Source organism: Agelaius tricolor, unplaced genomic scaffold (assembly GCF_023055355.1).
Source record: "Agelaius tricolor isolate 1412-34295 unplaced genomic scaffold, bAgeTri1.0.p SCAF_25, whole genome shotgun sequence".
Taxonomy (NCBI): Eukaryota; Metazoa; Chordata; class Aves; order Passeriformes; family Icteridae; genus Agelaius; species Agelaius tricolor.
The window spans coordinates 1,454,804-1,480,262 of NW_027269285.1; the positions used below are offsets into that span (position 1 = coordinate 1,454,804).

General features: G+C 49.7%; 1 protein-coding gene across 3 annotated transcripts in view; it reads right to left on the reverse strand.

Moving 5' to 3' along the window:
* AATF (apoptosis antagonizing transcription factor) overlaps positions 1-20,307 on the reverse strand; it is a 39,389-nt gene extending 19,082 nt beyond the window's left edge. For all 3 annotated transcript variants that reach the window (XR_011682416.1, XM_071448020.1, XM_071448019.1), the window contains exons 1-8: positions 20,198-20,307; positions 18,634-18,822; positions 18,009-18,437; positions 17,335-17,472; positions 6,950-7,064; positions 6,451-6,655; positions 5,646-5,810; positions 4,490-4,573 (exon numbers count right to left, since the gene is read on the reverse strand). Coding sequence is in view for 2 of the 3 variants with exons in the window: in XM_071448020.1 (XP_071304121.1) it covers positions 4,490-4,573; positions 5,646-5,810; positions 6,451-6,655; positions 6,950-7,064; positions 17,335-17,472; positions 18,009-18,437; positions 18,634-18,822; positions 20,198-20,282 (1,410 nt within the window). In the remaining variant the exon portion in view is untranslated. The remainder of the gene's footprint in view (positions 1-4,489; positions 4,574-5,645; positions 5,811-6,450; positions 6,656-6,949; positions 7,065-17,334; positions 17,473-18,008; positions 18,438-18,633; positions 18,823-20,197) is intronic.
* Positions 20,308-25,459: the final 5,152 nt, after the last annotated feature.

The following is a 25,459-nucleotide window of genomic DNA, read 5'->3' on the forward strand; positions in this document are numbered from 1 at the left end:
CAGCTCCATCCCAAGCTCAGCTCAGTGTCCCAGGGAAGCCCAGCTCCATCCCAAGCCCAGCTCCATCCCAAGCTCAGCTCAGTGTCCCAGGACACACAGGGCAGCCCAGCTCCATCCCAAGCCCAGCTCCATCCCAAGCCCAGGTGCATCCCAAGCCCAGCTCCCAGTGCCAGCTGCTCCTGCCCAAGCTGGGGCAGCAGGACAGGCCATGGGAGCAGAGGGCAGTGCCAGTGCCAGCTGAGCTGCCCTTGGCAGGCAGTGCTGCTGTGTGCCAGCAGAGCTCCTGCTGCAGAAGCCAAAGCTGTCCTGGCACCAAAGCCAAGATCCTGCACCACTGAGGGGCTCCCTACAGAATCCCCCAGAGGAGCTCCCCTCAGTGCCAGGCAGAGATGCACACCCAGCCCACTGGGCACAATCAGGACTTGGAAATGCCATCAGGGTGTTGTTCCGGGGCTCATTCCTCATTTTAGAGGTCAATTTTCATTTTAGAGGTTAGGTCTCATTTTCATGCACTATCTATCAGTGTTTCTAATCCTGCACTCACTGACCTTTCTGATTTGCAGGCCCCTAAGAATTGCCAGTTGAGACAAAGAGCTAAGGAGAGCTGAAATCAGCCTCTGACAAAAGGCTCACTTGTCTTACAGCTTACAGAGCAAATCAAATTTAAAAAGAAGTGCATCCACAGATGCCCTGTAACAACATTTGGATTTATACCAGAGAAAATTTAAGTTTGCAGCTCAAATATTATTTTAAATCCCCCTGAAATGCTTTTTAAAAACTTCGTTTTTATATTTAATAAAATGCAAGTGGAAATCATTGGGCCGCCTCTTTTTAAAGCCCATTTTATTCAAATTCAGGTTTGTGTAAATGCACAGATTTGCCTATTTTCAAAGAACCCATTAAGAGAAGCTCCAAATCAAGCTTTAAAATGTGTTATTAACCATCCACCCAGCCATTTGAAAGATACATGCCTGTGATAAGAGTATTGTATTGCCATTAACCTGTGGGATGGTTCGAGACATCTCTTATTCACACAAAACTCTAAATGCATCTAATTAAAGCCACAAGATCAGCTGTCCATATTAATCACTCACCGGTTTAATTAAGGTAAACCAGCTTGTCACAAAGCCAGCCTTCTCTATTCCTCACCATTATTGACTTTTAATAGTTCTCTGGATTGGTAATTCCCTGTTTAGGGCACTACCAAATTCCTGGGAGAGGACAGCAGTGTCCCCCAGGGAGCTGCTGGGGACACCAGGGGAAATCAGCCCCTCAGAGAAGCTTCCCAGAGAGGCACACAGGGGGTGAAGGGCGCTGATCCTGGGGTAAATCCCAGCTCTGGGGGCATGAGAACCCCCCTGGAAGGGTTTGGTGATTCCAGGACTGGTGGCTGTGGGCTGGCACAAAACGCCCAGACCAGAGAGAGCAGAGGCAAAAAGGGATTATTATGGATATTCCCAATTCTCCCTAGGCATACCTGCTGCCAGAAGTGATGAACATTTGTTCTGGGAAGAGCTGCTACCAGTGGAACACTTAGCATATGAACACTAACCTAATTCCTGTTGGAAATAAACCAATTTCCACTCTCTCCTTTACCAGAGGAGTATTTCAAGCTAACAATAAAATCTCCACTGTAGCATGTCAGAGCAGCAGCTCCCTGGTAGCAGGCTGGAATTTTAAGTCTTAATGCTGCAATATCGGCTGTAATGAATTCTACGTAAATATGACTCCTAAAAATAAAAAGCCTTTTTCTTCCCTAAAAACCACGTATGAAGGAGGATTTAAAGGAAAAGGAAACCTCCAGCCTCTCACTGCTGCCAGTAATGAGGAGCTTCTGAACCACTTTAACTATTCCCACCCAAATAAAATATTTCACTGCATTACTCAGCTCAGCCTTCCACCACCATCCAATATGGGTCACCACAATAAAAACTGCAACTGCTTATAAAACAAGTGAGGAGCAGGAGAAAAGGCAAAATGGGCTGAACAGGCAGAAGAGAGTTAAATCCTGAATCATCACAAAATTCCACCAGACCCACCTGCTGAATTCTAGTGAGTATTAGACCTGGACAAGAAAATTGTTTTTCCAGAAGAAAAACAGATTAATTAAAGAGCTTTTTATTATAATCTATAATAAAACAGTGTAACTACTTATTCTGTTATCATTAACTTGTGCACATTCATCAAATCTGGTTCATTTTTACTTGCCTAATTTCACACTGACACATAGAGGAAGCTGATTTCCAGTGCTGTTCTTTATCTGAATGTTTACCTCTTAAGCAGTGATCAAAACAAATGAATAACTATAAAATGTTATTTAGAAGAGTGAAAAGGATCCCAAGGAAAGCCTGGATGTAGATTTCAATAGGAAGGAAGAGGCAGGTGCTGAAATGCAGGCTGCAATCAGTGCTGTGCACAGGGGTCAGAGGTTGTGAGCACCCTGAGCTTGCTGCTGATCACTGCTGCAGAAGCAGCTCCCTCCCAGGGTTTATTTCCAAGCCCTCATGCAATCCCACACACACAAAGCAGTGCTCAGTTCTGACCCAGGGAAAGCAGAGCCATTCAGGGCCCTGTCAGCTCCATTGTGCTCTGCTCTCCCTGCTCTCAATGCAATGCTCAGCTCCAGCTCAGCGCCCTGACAAATAAAGGAAAGCACTTTATGAATCCAATTTAATTGGGAGGTGACAGAAAACACAGAGCAATTTTCCTCAGCCTTATCCCTGAAGCGACTCCAGCCTTTGCCAAACCCCACTGAGCACAGAACACAAACCAGGGCACCCCAAAAACACTGGGCCCTGCACGGGAGGCATTTTGGGCATGGAGGAGAGGGGAAGGCTGGAAGGGAAGGAGAGGAGGAGGGAGAGGCATCAGAAAAGCCCAGCAAGAGAGGAAATGGATGTGCAGCTGCCTGGCTGCTCAGCAGATGTCTGGCTGTGATGGACGAGGCCGGCAGAGGCTGTCGGGGCTGCTGCCAAGGACTGCCAGGTGATTAAAGCCTGCTCCAGCCTCAGCACTGCAGTTCCTGTCCCTGGGCTCCCAAAGTGCCACCCGAGCCTGCCTGGGCTGCCAGATGCTGCTGGCTGCTGCTGCCCCTGCAGCTGGAGCAGCAGGGAAGGCAATCTGGAGCTGAGCCCCTGCCACCCATCCTTCACCTCTGCCCGCGCCTCAAACTGCTCCAATTTGCTGCCACTTCCCTCTTGGGAAATGGCCAAGATACAGTTGTGCCTGGCAGACCCATTTGTTTTACTCAGGTGACTCTCTTCCCTCAATGACCTCTATTAGTTTAAGTTTTAATTTAGATTAACCCCAGCACCCCAATTAACCAGGGAGGGGAGAAGCTAAGCTGGGCCTGCTCATATTTCTGAAATCACCATTTAGCACAGTTACAGTTATTAGAGGGAAAGATGGGGACACTCATCCATTGCTGCTTTCTTTTTGAAAAAATAACATTTCATGGCCAAGAACCACCTTCTCTGCACAGGTCCTTGGACTGGCAGCCTCAGCTGTTTCTCCACTCCATGACTCTGTTACACCAATTTCACTTCTTCTGTGTTCTTAGGGTTTCCAGTTTGCCCCCAAAGCTGGGCTGCTGGGCCACTTGGACCCCAAATTCCACCTCAGCATTATCTCAACAGATTTATCTTTATTAAGATTTATCTTCAATCCCTGCTGCCAACAGGACAGGGATTCCTGTCCTGTCCCATCACCACTGGCACCCTCACATAGCAACAGCTCTCTCCTACTCCCCTAGCACTTGACTGGCCACTCTAATAATTACTCAAATAAAAAAATATCTGTCTTTCCAGTGATAAAATGATATTTTTTTTAGTCCTGAAGGTCAGGCTCTGTGTGGATCATCAAAGCAGGCAGAGGCTTCCACACACTGGGGAAGGGCTTGCAGTGACATATTCCTCATTATGTGACAATTCCAGTTTTCACAAAGCTGGCACTGTCTTCATTAAATGAACTACAAACACAGTGTTTCCCTGCACTGGGTGCAGATTACTTGCTTCTAAGAATTTTGCAAATAAAGGAATAACTGGCCTGGATCCAAGCTGGCCCAGTTCCAAGGGAAGTGCTGGAGCAGCCCAGGAGCTCTTGCATTCAGCAGGTGAATGAGATGATTTAGGCTGAGACAAGAACGACTTTCAGTGCTCCTGAGGATGCTCTGGGACTGTTTTTCCTAAGGGGGCTCTGCCCACAGAGCACAGAGAGAATTCAGAGCTTTTTCCCCTGTGCTGTTCAACAGGCACAGCTCCTGACACACTCAAGCACCAGCAGCAAGCTTACACCCACAGGGCAACTTCAAACTCACACAGCCCCAGAGCAAAAACTGAGAGCAGAGAGCCCTGAGGGACTTGCAGAGATTCTGGGTGTTAAAACAGAGTTTTACAGGTAAAGAGAAATATGGAGAACCAACTGCATTTTCCCTGTGAGTATTAAAACCCAACTGGAGCCATAACTGCAACACACATTTAGCATCACCTACCTGGTGATAAAAGTCATCATCATCAAATATCTCCTCATCAATGTCCTTCAGGTGCCTGTTGGAGTCGGAGGGAGGGAGGACTTCCTGCAAGCATCAAGGAAACACTGAGAGCTCATATGTGCACATTTCTGTCCCTGGCTCCAGAGACATCACCTGCAGCAGCTTGTAAACACACTTGATGATATGAAGGAAAGGGGAAAAATTCCCAACATAACCAGCTTTTAAGGAGCAGGAATACATTTAAAGGCAAGGCAGAAACGCTGCCAATGCCAGAATAGATTTATGATGCCTTTACTGGGAAATAAATAGGACTGTGCAAAGTCTTTCTGGCAAAATACTACAGATATTTTTAATGTAATGGTAAAAATACATCTTGCAAGTCCAGTAATTCTACCTGATCTCTCACAATTGAGTATTTATTCATTCTTAAATACTAAATTAATAAAGGGCTTACTACTAACATATTCTGTAGGTTATATGCAGTATGATTTCAAAGGGGACTTTCTGGGTTAAAGACTCTAAACTGCAGAGTGAAAACCAAGTTTTGCTGCTGCTACCTCAAAAATCAGATTTAGTGAGCAGCACAGGAGGGGCACAATCCCAGCTCAAGGAAAACCTCGTTTTCTCCATCAGGAACAGGGACAGGAGATAATGCAAACATCACAAAACTAGAATTTATATGTTTTTCCTTAACCATTACACTGCAGGAATCCACACTCAGAAATCCAGCAAAGTTTGCAAATTTCTGGCTTGGCACTCTATTATTTGCATGTGTGGCTGCAAAGGGAGACCATTTTCTGTGGGAAAAAGAAATAATTTCCCCTGGGTGAAATCATTTCCCTGGGGTCTGGGTATCAGAGGTTATCACCTCTGGCTCAGAGGTGGCTCTAAGGGGCTCTGAGGGCATGCTCGGTCCTCCTTGGTGACAGCTTTAGTTTTGGAGAAATCCAGCAAAGCTTGGAAATGTTCAGGTTGCTACCCCAGTGTCAGCTGCCAAGGGAGACCATTTTCCATGGCAGAGAGAAGTCACCCTCCTGCACCCACCTCCCCAGCAAGCACAACCGCGTCGCGCCGCCGAGTTCCCCAGGATGAGTGAGAGGAACACCAGCTGTGCAGAGTTTCCCAGGGTGAATCAATGAAGAGAACCCCTCCTTACCGAGCTGCCAGGGCCAGGCTGAGGGGCTGGGGCAGGCTGGGGCTCCTGCCTGCCCAGCACGGTGTACAGGGAGCGGCGGGTCTGCGTGCGCCGCAGCAGGCGCTCCCTGTCCAGCAGCACGTGCTCGATCTGCGCCAGCACCGAGCGCTCCAAGGCTCCGAAACCCTGCAGGGCACCAAGCACTGTCAGGAAACACACACAGCCTCTCCTCCAGGCACCCCCAGGCTCTCCCTGTCTTCTCTGGGATTTCTGTGAGCGTTTTTTATTTGTTTCTCCCTCGCTCACCCTTCCCAACCTGAGGCGAGTTGATGCCTGGCTTAATAAAATGCCTTTGCTGTTCTGGTTCAGATTAACTTCTCTGTGATTAATGCCAACTCAGAGATGTGAGCACAGCCTGGATCTCTGGGTGAAATGACTATCCATTGTATTAAAGCCTACACATCTTGGAGGAGGAGAGGGCCCTGCTTCTGGGAGGAACCAAAAACTGCTCCTGCAGCAAAAGAGTGACATTTTCCTGGAGATTATTGGCTGTGAGGGGATGTCTGGTTGAGAAGACACAGAAACTACCAAGAGACATCTTCCACTGTCCCAGGTTGCTCCCAGCCCCATCCAAGCTGGCCTTGGACACTTCCAGGCATGGGGCAGGCACAGCTGCTCTGAGCACCTTGTGCCAGGGCCTCCCCTCACTCATAGGGAAGAATTTATCCCATGTATCCCACCCAAATTTCCCCTTTTTCAGTATGAACTTGTTCCCCAGATCCCTGCTCCATGGGAACCATGTCAGCACACACAAACCAGGCCTTGCCTTGCCCATTTTGCCAGTTGCCAGCTTGGTCTTGTCGTGCCACTTCTGCAGGGTGCTGTTCCTGTAGCTCCTGAAGTCCCTGTAGCGCTTGGCTATGAACTCAGGGTACTCCTCAAACTTCAGCTTCCTCTTGGGGAGCCTCCTCCTCTTCTCCTGAGCCTTCTCCACTGGCTCCTCATCGCTGCTGCTCAGGATTTCATCCTCACTGGAACAAAAGCACTCAGGATAAACACCCTGTCCCTCCCTAAGGCAGTGTGGGATCCTTGCTGGCCCCTCCACACTGATATTTTTGTTAAAAACCCCATTTAGCCCCTGCTCCATAATCAGAAACATTCCAAACCAGATTTCCCATGAGGAATGCACATAACAGAGTGTCTGTCACCCAGACCCAGCAGCACCTGAGAGAGCAGCAGGGTGAGGGTGCTCAGGAGGGCTGGGCACTGTCCTGTCTGCTGGAGAACAAAGGGTTCAGGAAGTTCTTATGTCTTTTTGCATTTACCTCTCAGTTTTTGCTTGCTTTCCATCCACCAGATGCCTCGTGCCTGGGTACTGATAAAGCAGCTCATCCTGAAGCTCCACCAGCACTTTCAGCAAGGCCTCCAGGGCTTTACAACCTGCAGAGCAAGAGACACAAGTGATGAGATCTGATCTATGGGGGAACTTTAAACCATGACCCGGTGAGTTTAATGAGAGGACTCTGATCAGAAAAGCAGAACTGCACGCCCAGAGATCTTCAGGAAGAGAGAAAGGGAAGAAAAGATGGGGTGGAGGCGTGTAAATTGATCAGTACATGGTGTGAATGTGATTTTTACTGGGATGTGCAGCTGCACCCCACACACACAAATCCTGAAGGGAGATGTGATGCTGTGTAAAGGTTTTTGCAGCTGACAGCTCTCCTGTGTCCATGCAGTGCCTGTTCCAAAGGCTGTGGGTTCTCCAAGGGCACACAGCTCCAGCTGACTGTGGGACAGGTTAACTGCACACTGCCCTTCAAAAACAGTTCTTCTGTGGCAACCAACAAGCCTGCCTGCAGAACTCTGGTAGAAAACAAGTGTCTACCCAGGCCCTCACAAACTGTCCCTCTGCACATCCACCACAGGGTCAGCTCTGCCAGCAGAAACACCTGGCACACCCCACCCAAAACCGACACTGACCTCACTGTGGCTGGCAGAGCACGTGGGTTTGTGTGGAGAGCAGGAGCTGGGACCTTCCCCAGAGCTGCCCCTGGTGCCTCCTCTGCCACAGAGCCAGTGGGGCTGCTCTGTTAACTCCCCAGCCTCCCTCTGTACGTGGCACAGAAAGAACAGGGAGAACTTTTCCCCACTCCATTGTTTTCTTTAGCTCTGCTTTTCAGTGGGGGACCCAGGGATCATGGGCAGAGCGAACAGCAAATCGTCCTCAGGCAGACAGAGGCAGAAATCAGCCCAGACACTCAGAGGTCTCAATCTCCTGCGTGCTCCCACTGTGATATTGCTCAGCTGTCACCACCTTCAGATAAATGATGGCCTGACCTCAGGAACAGCAGTGTCAAGGAGAAGATGCTTTAAGATTTCTGTTGCAGATCAGCTGTGGGACTGGCCCTCCCTGAGCCCATGGTTCATTACAGTGCTCCATATAAACCTATTAACGGATTAGGTTTGCTGCACTTGTAAATCAGACGTGTGTGAGCATCAAAACAATTCCACCAGACAAACAGACAAAAGCCCTTAAAAATGCATTTGTTGTAGGTGTCTGCAGCTAAAGCATCACTTGCAGGAGCCAAGTGCCCCCACCCCAGCCTGAGTGCACAGCTTACACCAGCAAAATCCTTCCCATTGCCTGCAACACAGCCCGATGTCCCCAGAGCTTCCCAAACTGTTTATTTTCTCCCTGCTGCCTCTCCTCCAGCAGCAGTGCTAATGCACCCCAGGCAGCTTTGATCCTGGCAATTACAAGTGGAGTAGCACTCCAGCCCTTCTGGGCTACAGCAGGGCCGTGGTGAGCAGGCAAGGAAATAAAGACAGGCTCAGGCTGCCCCAGGCCACAGACACAGAGCCCAGCACAAGTGGGCATGGGGAGCAATTCTGCTTGGAGTGAAGGGGCTGGAGAGGGCAGGGAAGACAATGACCGTGTGTCTAACCAGGTGGGAGGGCTAATTATTCCAGGCAGTGGCTTCATCACAGCCTCTTAGAGCTGGGTAATTTCCCTGCTCTCAGTTCTTGGGTATTTAATAGCATTATTGGATGGCATTCTCACTTCTACTGCTGCCTGAGTGTGCTGTAAACTCAGCTTCAGAAGGCAAGTGTCACCCTGCTCTGCCCTGTCCATCTCACATTTCATTCCAGAAGGGGCTGTTTTCTTCCCAGCCTCCTCTCCATCTCCTCTTCCCTCTCAAGTCCCTTTGCACTGCCTGCTCTGGGGCAGAGTCTGGCCCCACTTGTGAATGGAGGCAGCCCAAACCCAAACTGTTCCATGGATGCAAACGGGGTCATTTAGAAAGGAGGCTGGGCACTGACTGACCCTCCCAGCCCCAGCAGGATTTTTGGAATGCTGCTCCTTGTCTGAAACTGGCACACAACAAACCTGGCTGGAAGGTACCCTCCAGCTCCTATGGGGCTCAGAGTGCCAGTGGTGAGACACTACCCTGGGAGAGGCACTTTCAGAAGCCCACAGGAGCCCCTTCACTTTGTGTCCAGGAGGGAAAAGTTGTTCCAGACCCATTGGGCAGCAGATGAACCCACCCAGATCGCTGGAAGCCAGCACCAGTAAATCCCAGTGTGCCTTTCTCTCAATGTTCCTCCTTTCATCCAGGCCCCCACACAGGCTGGAAGCAGCCCTGGAGTACTCAGCTCCATTCAAGGATAGCACTGCCATGGATCAAAGTGCCAGGAGATGCACCAGAGATGAAAGCTGTCCTGCTGCTGCCTTCACAGCACACCAAATCAGTTCTGTCAGTGCCAGGGGTTGTGGACACACTGGAGTGGGGGGACCTGGCTGCAGGGGCTGATCCCAGAGCTGCCCTGGATGGAACCCATGCAATGCCTGTGAGGAGGGGCTGCTGTGCTTGCTATCCATGCTCCAAGCCCAGCATTCCCACAGCTTCCCACTCAGGAAAAGCCCTGCACTCCCTTCCATGACCTCTCAAGATGGGCTCTCATTTCACCCTCCCAAGCAGCTGCATGGAGCAGCAGGAGCATGCAGGGACACTGAATCCTTGGGAAAACCCTTCCCAGGATGTTCCAGCAGGAACCACCACCTACCCAGCACACAGCCCCACTGCAGAGCTGTGCCAGCACTGGAAATTGAGGACTTTTCCCTCTCAATTCAATCTGGGGCTCTGGCATCACAGGGATATCACAGCCATGCAATGCCTTCCATTCTCCCTGCCCCTCCAAGGCTGGGGAAGCACCCACACAGGAAAGCTGGAGCAATGCTGGCATTGGGATGAGGGGATGCAGAGCAAAAGCTGGGCTGGGAGTGCTCCCTGCCTCCATGGACAGTCCCCAGGGAGCCCCCATGACCCCCACCCCAACCAAAAGGAGGAGAGGAACCCAGCCTCTGCTCTGCACACAATGAGAAGTGCCTCCACCTGGCACACAGGTTTATCCCAGCACTCCAGGGAGAGGGGGAGCCTTCCCTCCCTTCAAGGGCTGTGGGACAGGAGTTAAACTCCAGGTCAAAATGGCCCTCGATGAGCTGGCCCTGGAACAATGCTCCCCACTCACAGCCAGCAGCAGCCACTTGCACTCGTCATCCCCAGCAATTAATCCCCCACCAAACACGTTTGATTAAATCTTTTCAAGCAAATCCTTTGCTTTGCTTTTGTTAGTTCACTTCTTGTCAACATCTATTAAAATATGCCTTTAATTCTCCCACAATCTTAAAAAACACCGATTCCACTGTCTTCAACTTTAATCAACTGTATGGCCGGCATTTTTCATTTCATAATAATGTGCTGTTTGGAATTCAAGAGGCAGGCTCAACATCAATCATTCGGCAAGAATTTTTCCACTGCAATAAATATGCAAATGAGGAAAGCCAGTCAGTCGTATTTCAGGCCCGACTTGCTAGTGTTTTAAAAAAGACACAAATTTATTAATTGCCGTTGGCCAGCGGAATCCTATTACTTTGGGCATTGATTACAAAGCTGTGTGAGTGATTATTGTGCAACTCGCAGGCTATCCAGGCATGAGGAAAAATTATTAAAGCAAGGCAGAGATTATCAACTCGGAATAACAATAAGCCTTAACATTTTAGGCCTCTAACTTCTTCAACAAAGAATTACGCCGCAGCTCCAGTGTATCATAATTCTGAAGGCTGTCAGTATTACTTTTGGAGCTGGCTCTGTATTCCCAGCAGCAGGAGCACGTTCCCAGCCAGGAAAAGGAGGGGGAATTCCTCCAGGTGGCACATCTCAGACATGGGGCTGTGGACAGGAGCCTCAGGTAATGGCCAGGGTGGAAGGAACCTCCAGCCTGGCACCCCTGAGCACCCTGGGGTCCAAAGCAACGTGGCACAGAAATTAAAGAAAGAATTCTGGTGGGTGCAGGAGCTCCAAGAGCCAGCTCAGACTCCATGTTAGGCTAAAGGGGATTTTTTACAGGTGGTATGGTTACATTCCCATTTCTCACACACACTTCAGCACAAAGCACTGGGCAATCTGTCCAAATGGGAGCAACACTCCTTTCATGCTTCCCAAAACAGGGGGTCTGGGGAGTTTTACCAAATGACAGGAGGAAAAGGGCCGACTTTGCTGCTGGCAGCTCCACACCCAAGCCCAGTTTGCTGGTTCCATTGGAATGCAAATGATGCAAGAGCCTTTGCAGAGGGGAAAATTGTATTCCCTGGGCACAAAGGAGCCAGGGCTGCACCCCCCTTCCACAGCAGAGCTTCAGCTGACTCCCAAAGAGTCCCAGAACAGCCTCAATTTAGCCCTTTCACTCCAATATTACTGCATCTGACAGGGAGGACAACGGGATCAGACACAGATGAGTTTGCTAAAAGTAAAGAAAATAACTGGATTCAACAAGAGAATAAAGGCTGGGTATTCAGGGGTTTATTAGAGGGGACTGGGGGAGGGAGACAGCTGAGCAGGAGAGAAAGAGAAACACTTCCATGAAGTTCATGCTCTGCTGATTCACCTCAACCATCATCTTTTGATATCAGCCCAAACCAGGAAGGGGATGGGGCTGGCAAAAATGAGATTTATAAAAACTGATGCTTTCCATTACTGGAAATGCAAAGAAGCTGACAGCACACATTCCTGCCTCTGCCAGCCTGGAGGCCCCAAGTACATGGGCAAGGAGGAGAAAGGAAGAGGAAATGTGAGATTTCATATCTCTATCTGGATATTAAGGCCAGAAGGGAACATTAGCCCATCCACACTGACCTCCCCACATAATACCAGGCATTAATTATATTTATCATGACAAGCTCTGAGTTCCCATCTCAAGGTACCCAATTGCCAATTAATCCCAGTTAGCTGACATTTGCACACGCTTGTCTGGACACTTTCAAAGCCTTTGTTTCCCTGCATCTTGTTTGTGCAGTACACAGACTAACATGCACAAATATGTAGCTAAATTCAGTTTAATTAGCTACTAATCTTGAGAAACTCAGGTGTAGGCAAAGCTGAGTGTGGTGTAATCCCACGGGCTGGGGTTCAGCTGGATCAGGTCACCAACCAGGGACTGTCCCAGCATTTCCTGCACCAAAATTTAAGGCAGATTTCAAATAAACCTCAGACATCACCAAAGAACAACACACATGGCTGTGGAGATCACCTGTGAAATCATTTTCCCATACCCATCCATGAGAAGGAGAAACCAATTCTGCTCAAAAATACTGAATACCACAAGCTAAAAGCCTTGGCACTCTCTGAGGGAGGACAAGAGTTTTTTCTCTGCAAACAGCCCAAAACTGCATGTTAAATAAATGTCCTGCACTTCTCCACTACCTCTCCCACAGAATTCCTGAACAAATCACTGACAGTAATGACAAACCACAAAACACCTTCCTGGTACCTCTCACAGCCCAAATTCTGCACGTGCCCAAAACAGAGACTTCATGACCCAGCTCAACACTGACAGAACAACTGCAGAGCTCCAAAGCTGAGCCCTCTCCACCCGTGGCTCTTCCCTCTCACAGCACACCCAGCCTGGCCCAGGAGCTGCTCATCCTCACTGAGCCCACTCCCCACCAAAAGCTCTCCGTGGCATATTCCTCAAAATTCGGAGAAAAGGATCTGATTCCTTCATTTCTTCAGCTGAGAGTATTCATTAATGTCAACAGGCTTTGGCTCAGTCCCAAAAAGAGTGGAACAGATTCTCCATGAGATCAGAGAGGAGAGCTGGAACTTGGGGACACCTGCACCCACATCCATTTCAATCCCATCCAGTCCTGCAGGGACTGACAGGGCTGATGCTTTTTGTATTCATAAAGTGTCCAGACTAACACAATTCAATTAAAATGAACTACCAGTTTTAAGTGGGCTAGATCTGATCACAATAATTTACACTCAGGCTTGAAACCCAGTTCTGCTGTCACACATTTGTGAGGGCTCCCAGTAAAATCTTCAAAGCAAGAATATATTTAAGTCCATGATCTTGCCTAGCACCAATTAATCCTGTAAGTGCTCTATGCCTCTGGAAACTGTGTAATCTGCCTGTGCCTCAGTTCCTCCCCCTCCTGTGACACTCACCCTGCTCTGCATTAATGCATTAACATCTCCAGATGGAGGTGTGGATACACTGGAGCTCTAAAAGCCACCCAGGAATGGAGGTGAGAGCAGAATTACCAGGGAGCTCTGGGCTGCTGAGTCCTGCCAGGCTTCCCTTCAAAATCCCAAGGCTGTGTCAGTAAATCCCATTTCATCCCAGAGCTGCTCCCACCCAGGTGTGCCCAGGTGAGGGGAGAGGGGAGGCCTTGCCAGCACATCCTCCCTCCCAGGACGTGGAACAGCTTCTCTGGCACCTACAGCAGACTGGACTTGATCCAAAATTAGTCCCTGCTTAATCAGTGGCTTCAACACGGCTTACCTGGATGCTGTGGAGGATGTAAAGATATTATTTTAAAGACTGGGATTAAGGGAGCCCAACAAAAATCCTCATTAAAAAGACACTGAGAACATACTCATACACTAATTGAGACTAAACAGAATCCTTCCCTCTCTCCTAAATGTCAAAATATTGCAGACTCAACACAGAAGAAAATGAAGATACCCAGGGTGAAGCACTCAGAGAGAGAGGTCTAAATGTGCTGCTTGGTCCCAAGCCACAGAATCTGTCATGGGACAGGAACCCAACCTGCTGTGCCAGGGCCCAGCTCAGGAATTATTCCAGATGGGAGCACAGCTCTTTCCCACTCACCACAAATTTCCACCCCAGAAACAGCCATTTCTGAGGGGAAACAGCCATTTCTGGGTGGGTCCCTCAAAGTTTTAGGAACAAAAATCCAACAACTTCATTTCCCAGAAGGCAACAAAGCACTGTGCGTTGGTTTTTTTTGTTTGTTGGGTTTTTGGGGTTTTTTGTTTGGGTTTGCTTTTTTGTTTGTTTGTTTGGGTTTTTGTGGTTTGTGGGTTTTTTTTGTTTGTTTTGTTTTTTTTTGTTGTTGTTGTTGTTTTTTAAATCTGATTCACTTTATTCAGGTTTATTTTATTACTGATCACAAATGTTGGTGAAACTTCACCACAGCTCCCCAAAGTGTAAATAAGTTAATATTTGCTGCTGGTACCTGCACTGAGCAAATCCATCCACACACACCTTGCATACGTGCTTTTACCAAACCCACTATTTCCTCCCTTTCTTGAAATTATCTGCAGCTTCTGCTGAGGAATAGAAATGTGGGATTCTGGTTTTTTCTCTCAATCCACTGACAGATGGAGACAAAGCCAAAAAAACCCCCAAACCCCACAAAAATGCAGTGAGCAGTTTGCATTTCAGGGACCTCCTGAACTCTTGCAAAAGGAAAGCACAGCCACTTGTCCCTTTAAAATCCTGCAACTTCCATCAGTTTCTGGCTAAGAACTTCCTCACCTTGGCTTCTGAACACTCTTAACTCATCTCACCAACTATAAAGTGAAAATAACACAATCTGCTATCTAAAAGCTGCAATTCCCAGCTCTTTTTGAAAAGCATGAGGCATTAGTCACTGAAGTGTTCCCAGTTTAGTATTTTTAACCAGAATTACAAAGGAAAAGCTCCAGGCCTGTACTGAGAAGCTCAGGGCCTTTGAGGATGGAGAGATTTAATTCCTCAAAGCCCTTGTTACCTCCTTGTCCCTCAATTATTTGTGGGTTTTTCTGTCACCCTATCAAGATTTAACACAACAAGCCCCAAACACCGGAACTGTTGAATTCCTGACACTGGATGTGACTCCACCAATGTTTATTCCACCTCTGCTTTGGCTCTCCCTTGCCCTTGAGGGGATTTTTGTGGACAATTTGAGGAGCTCCCCTCCCAAGCTGGCAGCACAGTGAAATATGAGTGGCAGGCCTGCAATCTGTGCACAGCCCCAGCACAGAAACTTGCACCTTGCACTCCTTTTCTATGTAAATAATGCAGGGATCCTGCGGGAACATGCCAGGGATTGGAATTTTTAATTAATGGGTCTCTTTAATGTGCAAATCAGGAGCAGATTGCAAATTCTGACTCGCATTGATTATGAAAAACATTAATTGAACGTGCAAGACCCCAAACAGAGGCAACATCTCAAGGCCTGGACCAGACTGGAAGATGCAGAGCAGGGGAATACAAATCTGTCCTGGAGGAACAGCCCAGCACCTTGGAATTGTGAGCTGGGAGGGTTTCTGTGGGCAGGACATTAAATACTGGACATTTGTGCTGCTTTCAGAGCTCAGCCACTCTGATCTCAGCACTAAAAACCACCCAGACCTGGGTGCAAAACAGGAATAAACATGAGCTCCATGCCCACACTTTGGTCTCCCATTTGTATGTAAAAAGGGTGACAGAAAAAAAAAAAACTGGAATATAATTAAAGATTTTAAAAAAGGGAAATAAAAAGTAAGACAGCACAAACAAAGCAATGCTGTCTCTTTAAACAGAAATTCATCCTATATAAATTGTGGCCATAAACTTTTCCTGCAGTGCAGCCTAATTAATTCTTGTTCTATACACAAAGGGAAATGCTGGGTGACAAATGGGTGTGAAGCCTGAAAGCTGCCAGGTCTGCAAAACATTTTCTACTTCAATTTATAAGCAATTTTGCAGTAAATCATCTACCAGAACCTGAGATCTCAGGAATCTAAGGTTGTCCAAAGCATGTTGTAACATTCAAAGGAAAAAAAAATCATAAAAGATTACAAAAATAATAAATTAAACATTTTAGGTATTGTAACCTCCGGTCTCAAAATCTGGAAAATGAGCATGACCTTGCCATTTTCACCCAGGTTTGGCTTTAAAACTGCAAATGGATGGAGAATTGCTGTCTACTCTTTAACACAATTACACTCCAGCCCTTAGGGAATTCCAGCACCACAACAGGGCTGTCCTGAGTAGGAGATACCCAAGAGGCAAACACACAAAGGACCATTTTCCAATTCAAAAGATTCAATCTTCCTCTGAGCACAGCACAGAAATTTCATGAGAAATGGAAAGATTTGGGGAAAATTACTGGAAACACTCTTGTGCAGGAGCACTGAGAGCACTGGGAGCCTCCTGACTTCAGCATCCTGCAGGCTCACCCAGAGTCTGGGATTTTGGCACCCAGTCTTTGGTGCACCTGGAGCACCCAATCATTCCCTCCTGCTCAGTGAGGATGATGAAAACATGCCAGGTTTATTCTGTGGATTGGGACAGAAGTGCTGAGGCTGCCCTGAAAGGACAGCATCATCCAGGCCATGATGATCCCCAGTCCTGCCCAAGGCTGAAGTGCAGCAGCAGTGCTGGAATGTTCCTAAATCCAGCATTTCCCATCTGTCAGCCCGAGGTTTCCCCTGCTAACACTGCCCCTGTCACTCCAGCTCTGTGTTCTGTCCTCACAGATGAGCCACAGAGCACACACCCAGGCTAGGAGGGGCATCAGAGGAACAACATCCCTGCCCAGGTGATGGGGAGAAGGCCAGGAGGGACCATCCAGCACCTCTTGGCAGTGCAGGCTCCCTCAGAGCTCTGCACAACTGAGGCTCAGCCTCTGCAGCACTGGGGACATTACACTCCATGCTCCTGGCTGTATTTTGCTTATGGGAAATACCAAAATGTCAACCATTGTTTCTGTTAAAGGTCTTTAATGATATTGCATCTTAGACCTGTAATGAAACATGGAGCTGGGGCAGCTTGTAATGCATCTCATTAAGGACATTAATAACGTGTGTTCCACTGAAAGGTCAGCACAGCCTTGCTGGGAGTTTGCCTTTTTGTCCTTAATCACTTCATTTCAAGCAGCAGAGCCAACTTTGAAGCAGAAAGCAGCTCACCTGTAACTGCAGGTAAGCTGACTGCCCTGCAGAGAGGAGCTCAGCCAAAACTTGCTGCAGGGCCAAGGTTCCATGTCTGATCACCCAGACATCTCCCTCCCCAGGCATTCACCTCAAAGCCAGGAAAAAGGGGGCCAAAAATAAAAATGGAACAGACCCACACCACAGTGAAGCAGCCACTGCAGCCTGCATGTTACGATTTCATAGTGGAGGATCCAGCACAGATCTCATCAGTGCCATTAGCTGTGACTCAGGAATGAACAGCTGAGGCAGCTCCATGCTGGAACTCATCTGCACAGCCCCTCCTTTGGGCTGCACTGCTCCTGCTCTGGGCAAACCTCTGCATCCACTGGCCCAGCACAAAACTGGCACAAGGTGTCCCTGGACAAGGCACCCAGCCCTGCACTGAACAGCAATGAGCAGTTGTTTGTAAGGGTCTGAGCAAAGGAGAAAGATGAAAAGGCTCTTACAGTTCTCCACAGCGTGGTCAAAGTCCTGTCCCCCCTCCTTCCTGAACCTGGGGTAGGTGTCTGGCTGGGGCAGCCTGTTGGCTGTCAGGAGCACCTTCTGCATCTTGATCCTCCCTTCCATCAGCTGGTCCCACAGGGCTTCAAACAGAAAGGAAATAAAAGAATCAGTGAGCAAGACAAAGCACTTGTTCCTGTGAAGGACCTGGCAGCTCAGGCCCTCTCCTCTGGCTGCATTCCTCCTGCTCAGGGCAGCCCTGGCAGGCACTGGAGCACAAAATGGGTGCCACAAGCCTCTGGCCAAAGCAAATCCCAACTGCAACTCTGTGAGCCACAGACCAAACCACCCCTCTGCTTTACTGCTTCAAAGGTTTGACAGTTTAGCAGCTCAGACAGGAAGAAATGGCATTTTGGGAGTTACACTTTGGAAAGAAACAAATGATCACAGCAGGAGCAGTGCAGGGAGCTCCCAAACCCAAACCCAATGGTCCCATGAGGACATTCAGCACTGGTTCAGCTAATGGATAAATACACTTCCCATCAGGAGCTGCTCCAGCAGCAGTGGCACCAGAACATCTGGCAGAACATCTGCACACACAGGGGGCTGCTGCAGCAGGCACCATGCTGAGGGGCTGAGGCTGCTTTCACACTGCCAGCACACACAAACATGCACAAACCTAGCTGGTTCCTCACAGCTTTGCCCTTCTCCACTTCTGCAGACTCCTGTCCTCTGGAGAAGGTCAGCACTCCCCCATCATCTTCACTGTCTTTGGCTTCTTTCTCATCATCGTGGTTCTCACTCCCAAATTCCTCCTCCTCCTCCTCCTCGTTTTCTTCTTCTTCCATGTCAGCATCATCTTCATCCTCATCCTCATCTTCATCCTCCCCTCCACTGCTCCCTGCATCATCCATGCCCTCCGTAAACTTCTCAAAGTCTGTGATATTCTGGGAGCTGAACTTGGGTGCCTTGGCCTCCTCATCATCCTCCAGGTCCTCCTCCTGCTCACTGCCAGCACTGCTGGGCCTCTCCCTGCCCTTAGTGCCAGCACTGTCCTCCTCTTCTGAGCCTTCACTGCCACTGTACCAGTCATCCAGTGCTTCTCCAGCTGATAAATGAGAGAAAAAAGTTATTTACTTGGCAGAAAAGTTCACCAGCATCAGCTCAGGTCTGGCTATTTGATATCCAGCTTAACTGGGGCTGTTCCTTGCCCTGTGACAGGGCCCTGAGCTTTGCCATGCTCAGTCACGAGCTGACATCATGCTCTGCCAGCAAAAAGGGGGGAAAAAAATGAGATTTCTTACCAGATCCTTCTTCAGACAGAGCATCTCCCCAGAGCTCCTCCTGCAGAGCTTTCCGAGACGTGGCTTTCCCACTGTACCTCTGATCAGCTTCCAGGAGAGAGGCTGAAGCTCTTTTCCTGATATTGCCAACAGGCAAAACGTCATCCGTGCCCTCATCCTCAAATCTGTCAATCACTTTAGCAACTGTAGCTGTGAGGGGGGAGAAAAGGGAAGGGGTGTCTGAAACTGAGCTGAATTCCAGCCTGGAAGGAGCCCTGGCAAGCTCCTCATGCTCTGAACCAACCAAAGAGCTTCCCCCCTGCACTGCACAGGGGAGCAGCAACTGGGAAAAGGGCAGGAAAGGCACACAAATCATTTCCTGCAAGGGAGAAAGGCTCCTGCATGAAGCAGAACATGAACTGAGCCCATCCATGCCCTCCCAAGGATGCAGGAGGGTCTCTGAGCCCTTCATGACTCTGCAATGCCTTCACTCACTTCATGCTTGCAGGTTAAAAGAGGAAGACTCCAATTCAGATGCACTCTGGCCTCTTGCTATACATGCAAACCACATAAACACATAAACGTTTCAGAAAAGCTCAACAGAGGAAATCATTTCACTGTGGTTGTTGCCCTCCTTCACCCCCATCTCCTGCAGGACACGGAGCAGAGCAGCTCAGCCCAGAGAACACATCCCACCCTCCTGTCTCCCTGCTTCCACTCATGGGCAAGGCACCCTGTGCCAAATTACAGGGTCAGCTCTGTGGGCAGGGAGAGACTCAAACCCCTGAGCGCTCCTAATGTGTGTTTGGAAATGTGAATGCTTGGCTTGGAGTGTTTGTGAGAGGCAGAGGGGGCAAAAAAATCTGCTCATAACCAAAGCAACAAAGTACAGCCACTCCAGGCAGCAGAGGATGGCAAATGTTGGGCAACAAGGAGGGCAGGAGGGGCAGATCCTTCCAGCCACCTCCTGGAATGCTCAGTCTTGGCACCAGCACGGGATGCAGCCGTCCCCAGAGCAGCTGTGGCTGCCCCTGGCAGTGCCCCAGGCCAGGCTGGACGGGTTTGGAGCAGCCTGGGACACTGGGAGGTGTTCCTGCCATGGCAGGGGTGGCACTGGGGGGGCTCTGAGGCCCCAAACCCAAACCAGCCTGGAATTCTGCGAAGTCTGGAACAAAATTATGGTTACTAAAATGGGAAAACGCCTCTGCTGACCACGGTAACCTCCTCAGTTATGAAAACGTTTCTTACAAGACGCCGCTGCTCTCACACAGACTGCAGCAAAGAACCAGGCCGGGCCTAACACAGCCCCGAGCCGGGGGCGGCCCCAGCCCCCGAGAGAACCCCGATCCCGGACACATCCCCGACCCCACAGGCGGCTCGATGAACCCCATGGCGGAGGGAACCCCAGACCCGGACAGCCCCGACCCCCGAGGCCACCCCGGGCCGGGGGCACGGCGGGAACCCGACCCCCCCACGCCGCCCCGCGCCACGTGCGGCCGCTCCGGCAGCGCCCGGGCCGCTCCCGCCGGCCCCTCCCGCCCCCGCCGGCCGCGGTACCAACCCCCCTGCCCCGGTACTCCCGCACCTTCCTCCGCATCATCCTCGGGGTCCCGCGGGGCGGGCCGGGGATCCAACAGCTCCTGCAGCTGCAGCGCCAAGGGCGCCGCCATCTTGGGGGAGAGCGGGGCTGGGCTGGGGGCGGGGCCTGCGTGAGGGGACGGGGCGGGGCCGGGGCGGTGCGCGGGGCCTGGGGGGCGCCCGGGCTCGCCGGGATCCAACCGGGAATAAACGGGAGATCCAAACGGGAATAAACGGGAGATCCTACCGGGAATAAACCCGAGATCCTACCGGGAATGAGCCCGGGATCCAACCGGGAACGATCCTACGGTCACACCGGGATCCAGCCGGAGCCCCCCGAGCCCCCCACCATTACCGGGGGATTCGCAGCCCTTGTGGGCAGCAGGGCTGTGGGAACTGGGGCTCACGGTACCGGATCCCAAACCGGCAGCAAAGTGCCATTAATAATACACAATATGACAACTATTGCTTTAAATCAACGTCAAAGTTTCTCTGCCTCTCCAGCTGTGCAGAACTGAATTAATTCTCCTCCTGTCCTGTGTTAGATATTCTGTGGCCTCTGCTGGAGCCCCTCTCACAGCAGCGAGGTCCCGGAGCTGCGTTCTCAGGCCAGGCCTCGCTCACAGATAGATCCTTACACCCGAGTTACACCTGAGTTACACCCGGGTTACACCTGAGTGACACCCGAGTGACAGCAGCCACGGGGAATTCGGGAATTTTGGCTGCTGGGCTCGCACTGTGGCCGAGGAGCAGCAGCCAGGCGATGCAGACATCCCTGCAGAGGGCATTAGCAGGGACAGGTTTTCTGGGCTTGCCCTCTGCCAGCCTCTCCCGGCCCCTCTCTGTGCTCCTGAGGTGGCCCCAAAACGCCAGGAATTGCCTGGAATTGGAGAGGCTGTCATGGATTTTGTTCCAGGGAGCAGGGCCCCCACTCAGCCTCTGCAATTCCAGCTGCTGGTGAAGCTCTGAGCTTCAGACCCCACAATGATGAGCTCCAGATTTGGGCTTTCCACATCCAGCGCTGGGGTTTCACCCGCGAGGGCTCCAGCAGCCCCCTGCGAACCCGAGCGAGCTGATGCTCATCCCCTTCTTGTCCTCCCTGCCCCCGAGGTGCCTTTAAACGCCATGGAAAGGAGCAGGAGGTGGCGGTGCTGGGAGGACGGGGCCGGCGTGCGGCCGCATCCATCCCGCCGCACGGCTCATGCGGGCGCTTCTCCTACAGAGGGCAGAGGAATATCAGGAATTCCCATCGCCTCCGCCGGGCTCCCACGGCCGGGAGAAACCTGGCAGGCACCGCGAGGGAGCGGCTGGAAAAACCCAAACATCGCCCTCCCCTTCCCAGCCCCGCTGGGACCCTCCCTGACGCTGGGTACCCGGAGGACAAAATAAAGCTGGATTTATAGAAAACCAAGTGTTTACTGAAAACGCACATTTTCACAGCAAACCGCCCTCCCCAAGCTTTAAAATACTCAACAGCATAAAATCCAGCTCAGTTTTGTAGTTTGTGTTTATTTTATCACGGCAGGATGGATGGTTCTAATGCTCTGCATAATCGGTGGTGGGGGTTACCCCTTCTCCAGCAATGAGAAATTAAACACTGATTTTTATTTGTTTGTTTATTTATTTATTTATTTACAAAGAAAAATTCTTTATTTATTTGAAAAACCAGAAAACTTATAAACCAGGAGGCATGCACAGCGTATTTTCCCTGGCTTTGCTTCAAGGTTTTCCTTTTTTTGTACCTTTTGAGTTGGTATTTTGTTCCCAGATGCCACCATAAACAAAGGGAGGAGCTTGGAGAAATAAATCCATGGAAAATTAAGTAGCAGGAACAAGTGCTTACCTGTGCAGTTACTTCTGAGTAACTAACCACTCACACAACCAAGGAACTAATGCCAAGACTCCCCTGCATAATTGCATTTTCAAACCTCTGCACTCTTAGGGTGAAAAAGGGATGTTCTCTACCCTCACAAATAATGAATTGCCCTGTTAATGAAGGGAGAGAGGCTTTTAGTGATGGTTAAATAAAACAGACCCAGCAGAATTAATAAAAAATACAAGTGAGTTGCATTAGTCCTTTGGAGTAAAAAATGAGCTTCTTGAAGTCCCAGCGTTTTTGATACTCAGGCCACCGAGATCAGGATTTCACCCACTGAGACTAATGGGACAATTGCTCCATATAAATCCCAAAGGCAGCAATGCATTCAAATCCACGTCCCCACAGCTGTAAACCCAGGGGGCCTGGCAGAGCTCGCCTGTTCCTCTTCTGCGCCACATCCATCACTCACACCCGTGCAGAACAAAACGTGTGCTCAGGTGTGGGGGACCCCTCACCACTGGGTCACCCCCGGCTCGCTCCCGCAGCCACAGGACCTGTTAATTCACAATTTTTCAGCAGGAGATGCAGTCAATGCAAAGCCACATCAAACAGCGGCTGCAGCCCGTGAAAGTCGGGGATTGTTGAAATATTTCACCCACAGAGTCGCCTTTGCCGCTGTTTATTCTCTCTCCTCTGCCTTTCACTTAGCAGGGTAATTAAATCAGACTCCAGGGCTGGGTTTTAATTTCTGGTTCACATGCCCTCCAACCATGCTGCCGTGCCTGGGACTCAGAATAGAGCAGGGGAAAATTTGTACAAAAACTGTATCGATACATTTTCATTGAAGGTGCTCGTGAAAGGCTTTTTATGCCTCACGGTCGGTTCAGAGGAACCCTTGGCCTGTTTAGAAACTCCATCAACCTCACTGACATCATCTCCTTGGCATTTTCCCTCTTAATTTTACTTTTTTATTCACATGCCTGTTTGCTAGGATGGGAATAACCTGAACACAGAGCAGATAAACAAGGGAAGGTGGAAGAGGCTGGGCTGTATAAACAGCTTCCAATTTCTCCCACTCAGCGTCTCTCGCTGCCGCGCCCGTGGAGCTTTTGGGAAATCGTCAGCCGAGATGGAAGCGCTGGCAGGGAAGGGCTGCACATCCTCCTGCATGGCTGTGCAGTTACAGGTTGTAAATATGAGTCCACCTTTCAGAGCCATTCCTTCACCAGAGCACAGGAATGGGCCGGGGTGGAGGCGCGGAGCCCCTCGGGCACTGCCAGGAGGGACCACAGGGGCTGAGGAGCCCATTCCAACGGCATTCCCACAGATCCACGGGAATTACCCACCCTGGAGTCCCTGAATTTCATTGACTTACTTCATCAACAGCGAAATTTGACCCATATACAGAGGGCCTCGTGCTGGCCAAAAATAGCCACGAGCTGGGGCTGATCTTGCCAACGCTTGGGCGAGCAAATGTCCTTCTCCAAACTGACCTTTATCGTTTCAGTCATGCTAGTTCAGTTAAAATTTTCTTTTTAAACCAGCAACACAATTTATCCGTGAAAAGGAGAGAAAAAAGAAGTGAAAAGAACTGGGGAGAAACAGAAAAGAACACAAGCGAACCCCATCCGCTAAAACAAATTACATAAAATTTAGATTATGTACATAAAAAAACCTCTCCTTATAAATATTTATTAGTATTTTTCTTCTGTGCTTTTATTTACTTGAGTACTTCTGCTATTCCTAACCCATCCCTCATTCAAAAAACACAATTGCTTTAAAGATTTTATCAACCCTTAATGGTTCCTACATTGAAAAATAGAAGGAACAGAGTGTGTCTGAAGAGATGCACAGCCCAAAGATCCTTACAGCAGATAAGAATTTTAAAGGCCACCCAAAGGCAATTTAAGAACTAGACAAAAACTGGTTTTGGAAGGAGCAAAATGTCTGATTTTCAAGGAAGCCACCCGTGTGCTCTCCTGTGCACAGACAGGCACCAGGGCAGTGTGCGAGGCAGCCTCTCCCACGGGCTTCACTACCAGAAATCCCCCACAGCCCCTGGGAGTTCCTCGCACTCGGCTCTGAGCTTTTCCAGCCCTGGTTCTGTGCTGTGCCACAATTGTCACCCTGCCCAGGCACCCTGCACAGCCCAGCCCTGCCCTGCAGACCTGGCCCAAGGATTTCCCCCCAACCACGAGGGATCCCAGCAGCCCGAGCAGGGTCAGGTTCCTCGGGAGGGAGCTTGGAGTAAAACCAAGCAGCAAAAATGCCCCTAATTCTTGGATTTCCCAAGCTGTGAGCAGTGCAGGGCTGTCCCTGGGTTTGGTGCCACCCTGGGGCAGGAGCTGTAAGAGAGCCCAGTCACAGCCGTGTCCCAGCAGGGTCACCAAGGGATGTTCCCACAACAAAACCATGAGATGCCAACAAAAACAGCAACTGTGATCCCGTGTGCCAACGGGAACAGCCCTGCAGGGACACCCCAGGGACACCCCAAGAACACCCCAAGAACACCCCACAGCCACGGTTCCAGCAACCCCAGGGACGTGGAGTGGGGAATTTGGAGGCCACCTCACCACAAGGCCACATTTCCTCTCCAATTCCCACGTTACAATTCTGCATTTAATGAGTGAACAACATCAAACTCTGCTTTCCAAGCACGAGCCCACCACAAGTACTATAAACAAATAAACAAATCCCAGATTTGTAATCAAAATATATTTAAATGGACACAGTAATTTCATTGATAACTTCATGGGTGTTTTGTTGGCATGAGGAATGCTGAGCACCCCAGTGCCATGGCAGAGACAAAGAAAGGATCTCCCAAAACCTGCTCCAGCATCACAATTCCTTGTTCCCAGCTCACTAGCATAGGAGGATTTGTATCAATTTTTTAAACTTTGTAGATGTGAATTTATCTATTAGGGGTAGGAACAGAAAGGGGGATTGCAAATGCTTCAGTTTCATATTGTAAAAACATGCAAAACTTAAAGACAACACAGATATTCAAGATACAAATCCAGACTACAGCAAAAGGAACCACTCCTGAAAGGACACTGCAATATCTGCCACTTCCCAGGATGGCAAAAGTATGTCAATCACCACTGATAGTTTAAAATTATATTTATTTATCAATTTGTATCCTGTACCCAACGCTCAGCACCTGGGTACAGACATCAAAATATTACAAATAATTTATCTACAAATCATCATTTAAGTCCATCCTTACTCCTGGGATACAGATCTTCCCAAATCTCTTTCCATGCCCAAGCAAACAGATCCCAGCAGCGCCCGGGGAGGGAGGGAGGGGGCAGAGAGGAGCCTCGGTGGGGACACTGTGGACATTTGGGCCAAAAGCAGAGCTTTGGCTGCTGGAAACTCGCAGCATTTGACAGACTTTGGTCACCCTGCAAGGTCCCCTCGCAGAGAGCAGCCCCACATGGGCAGTACTCA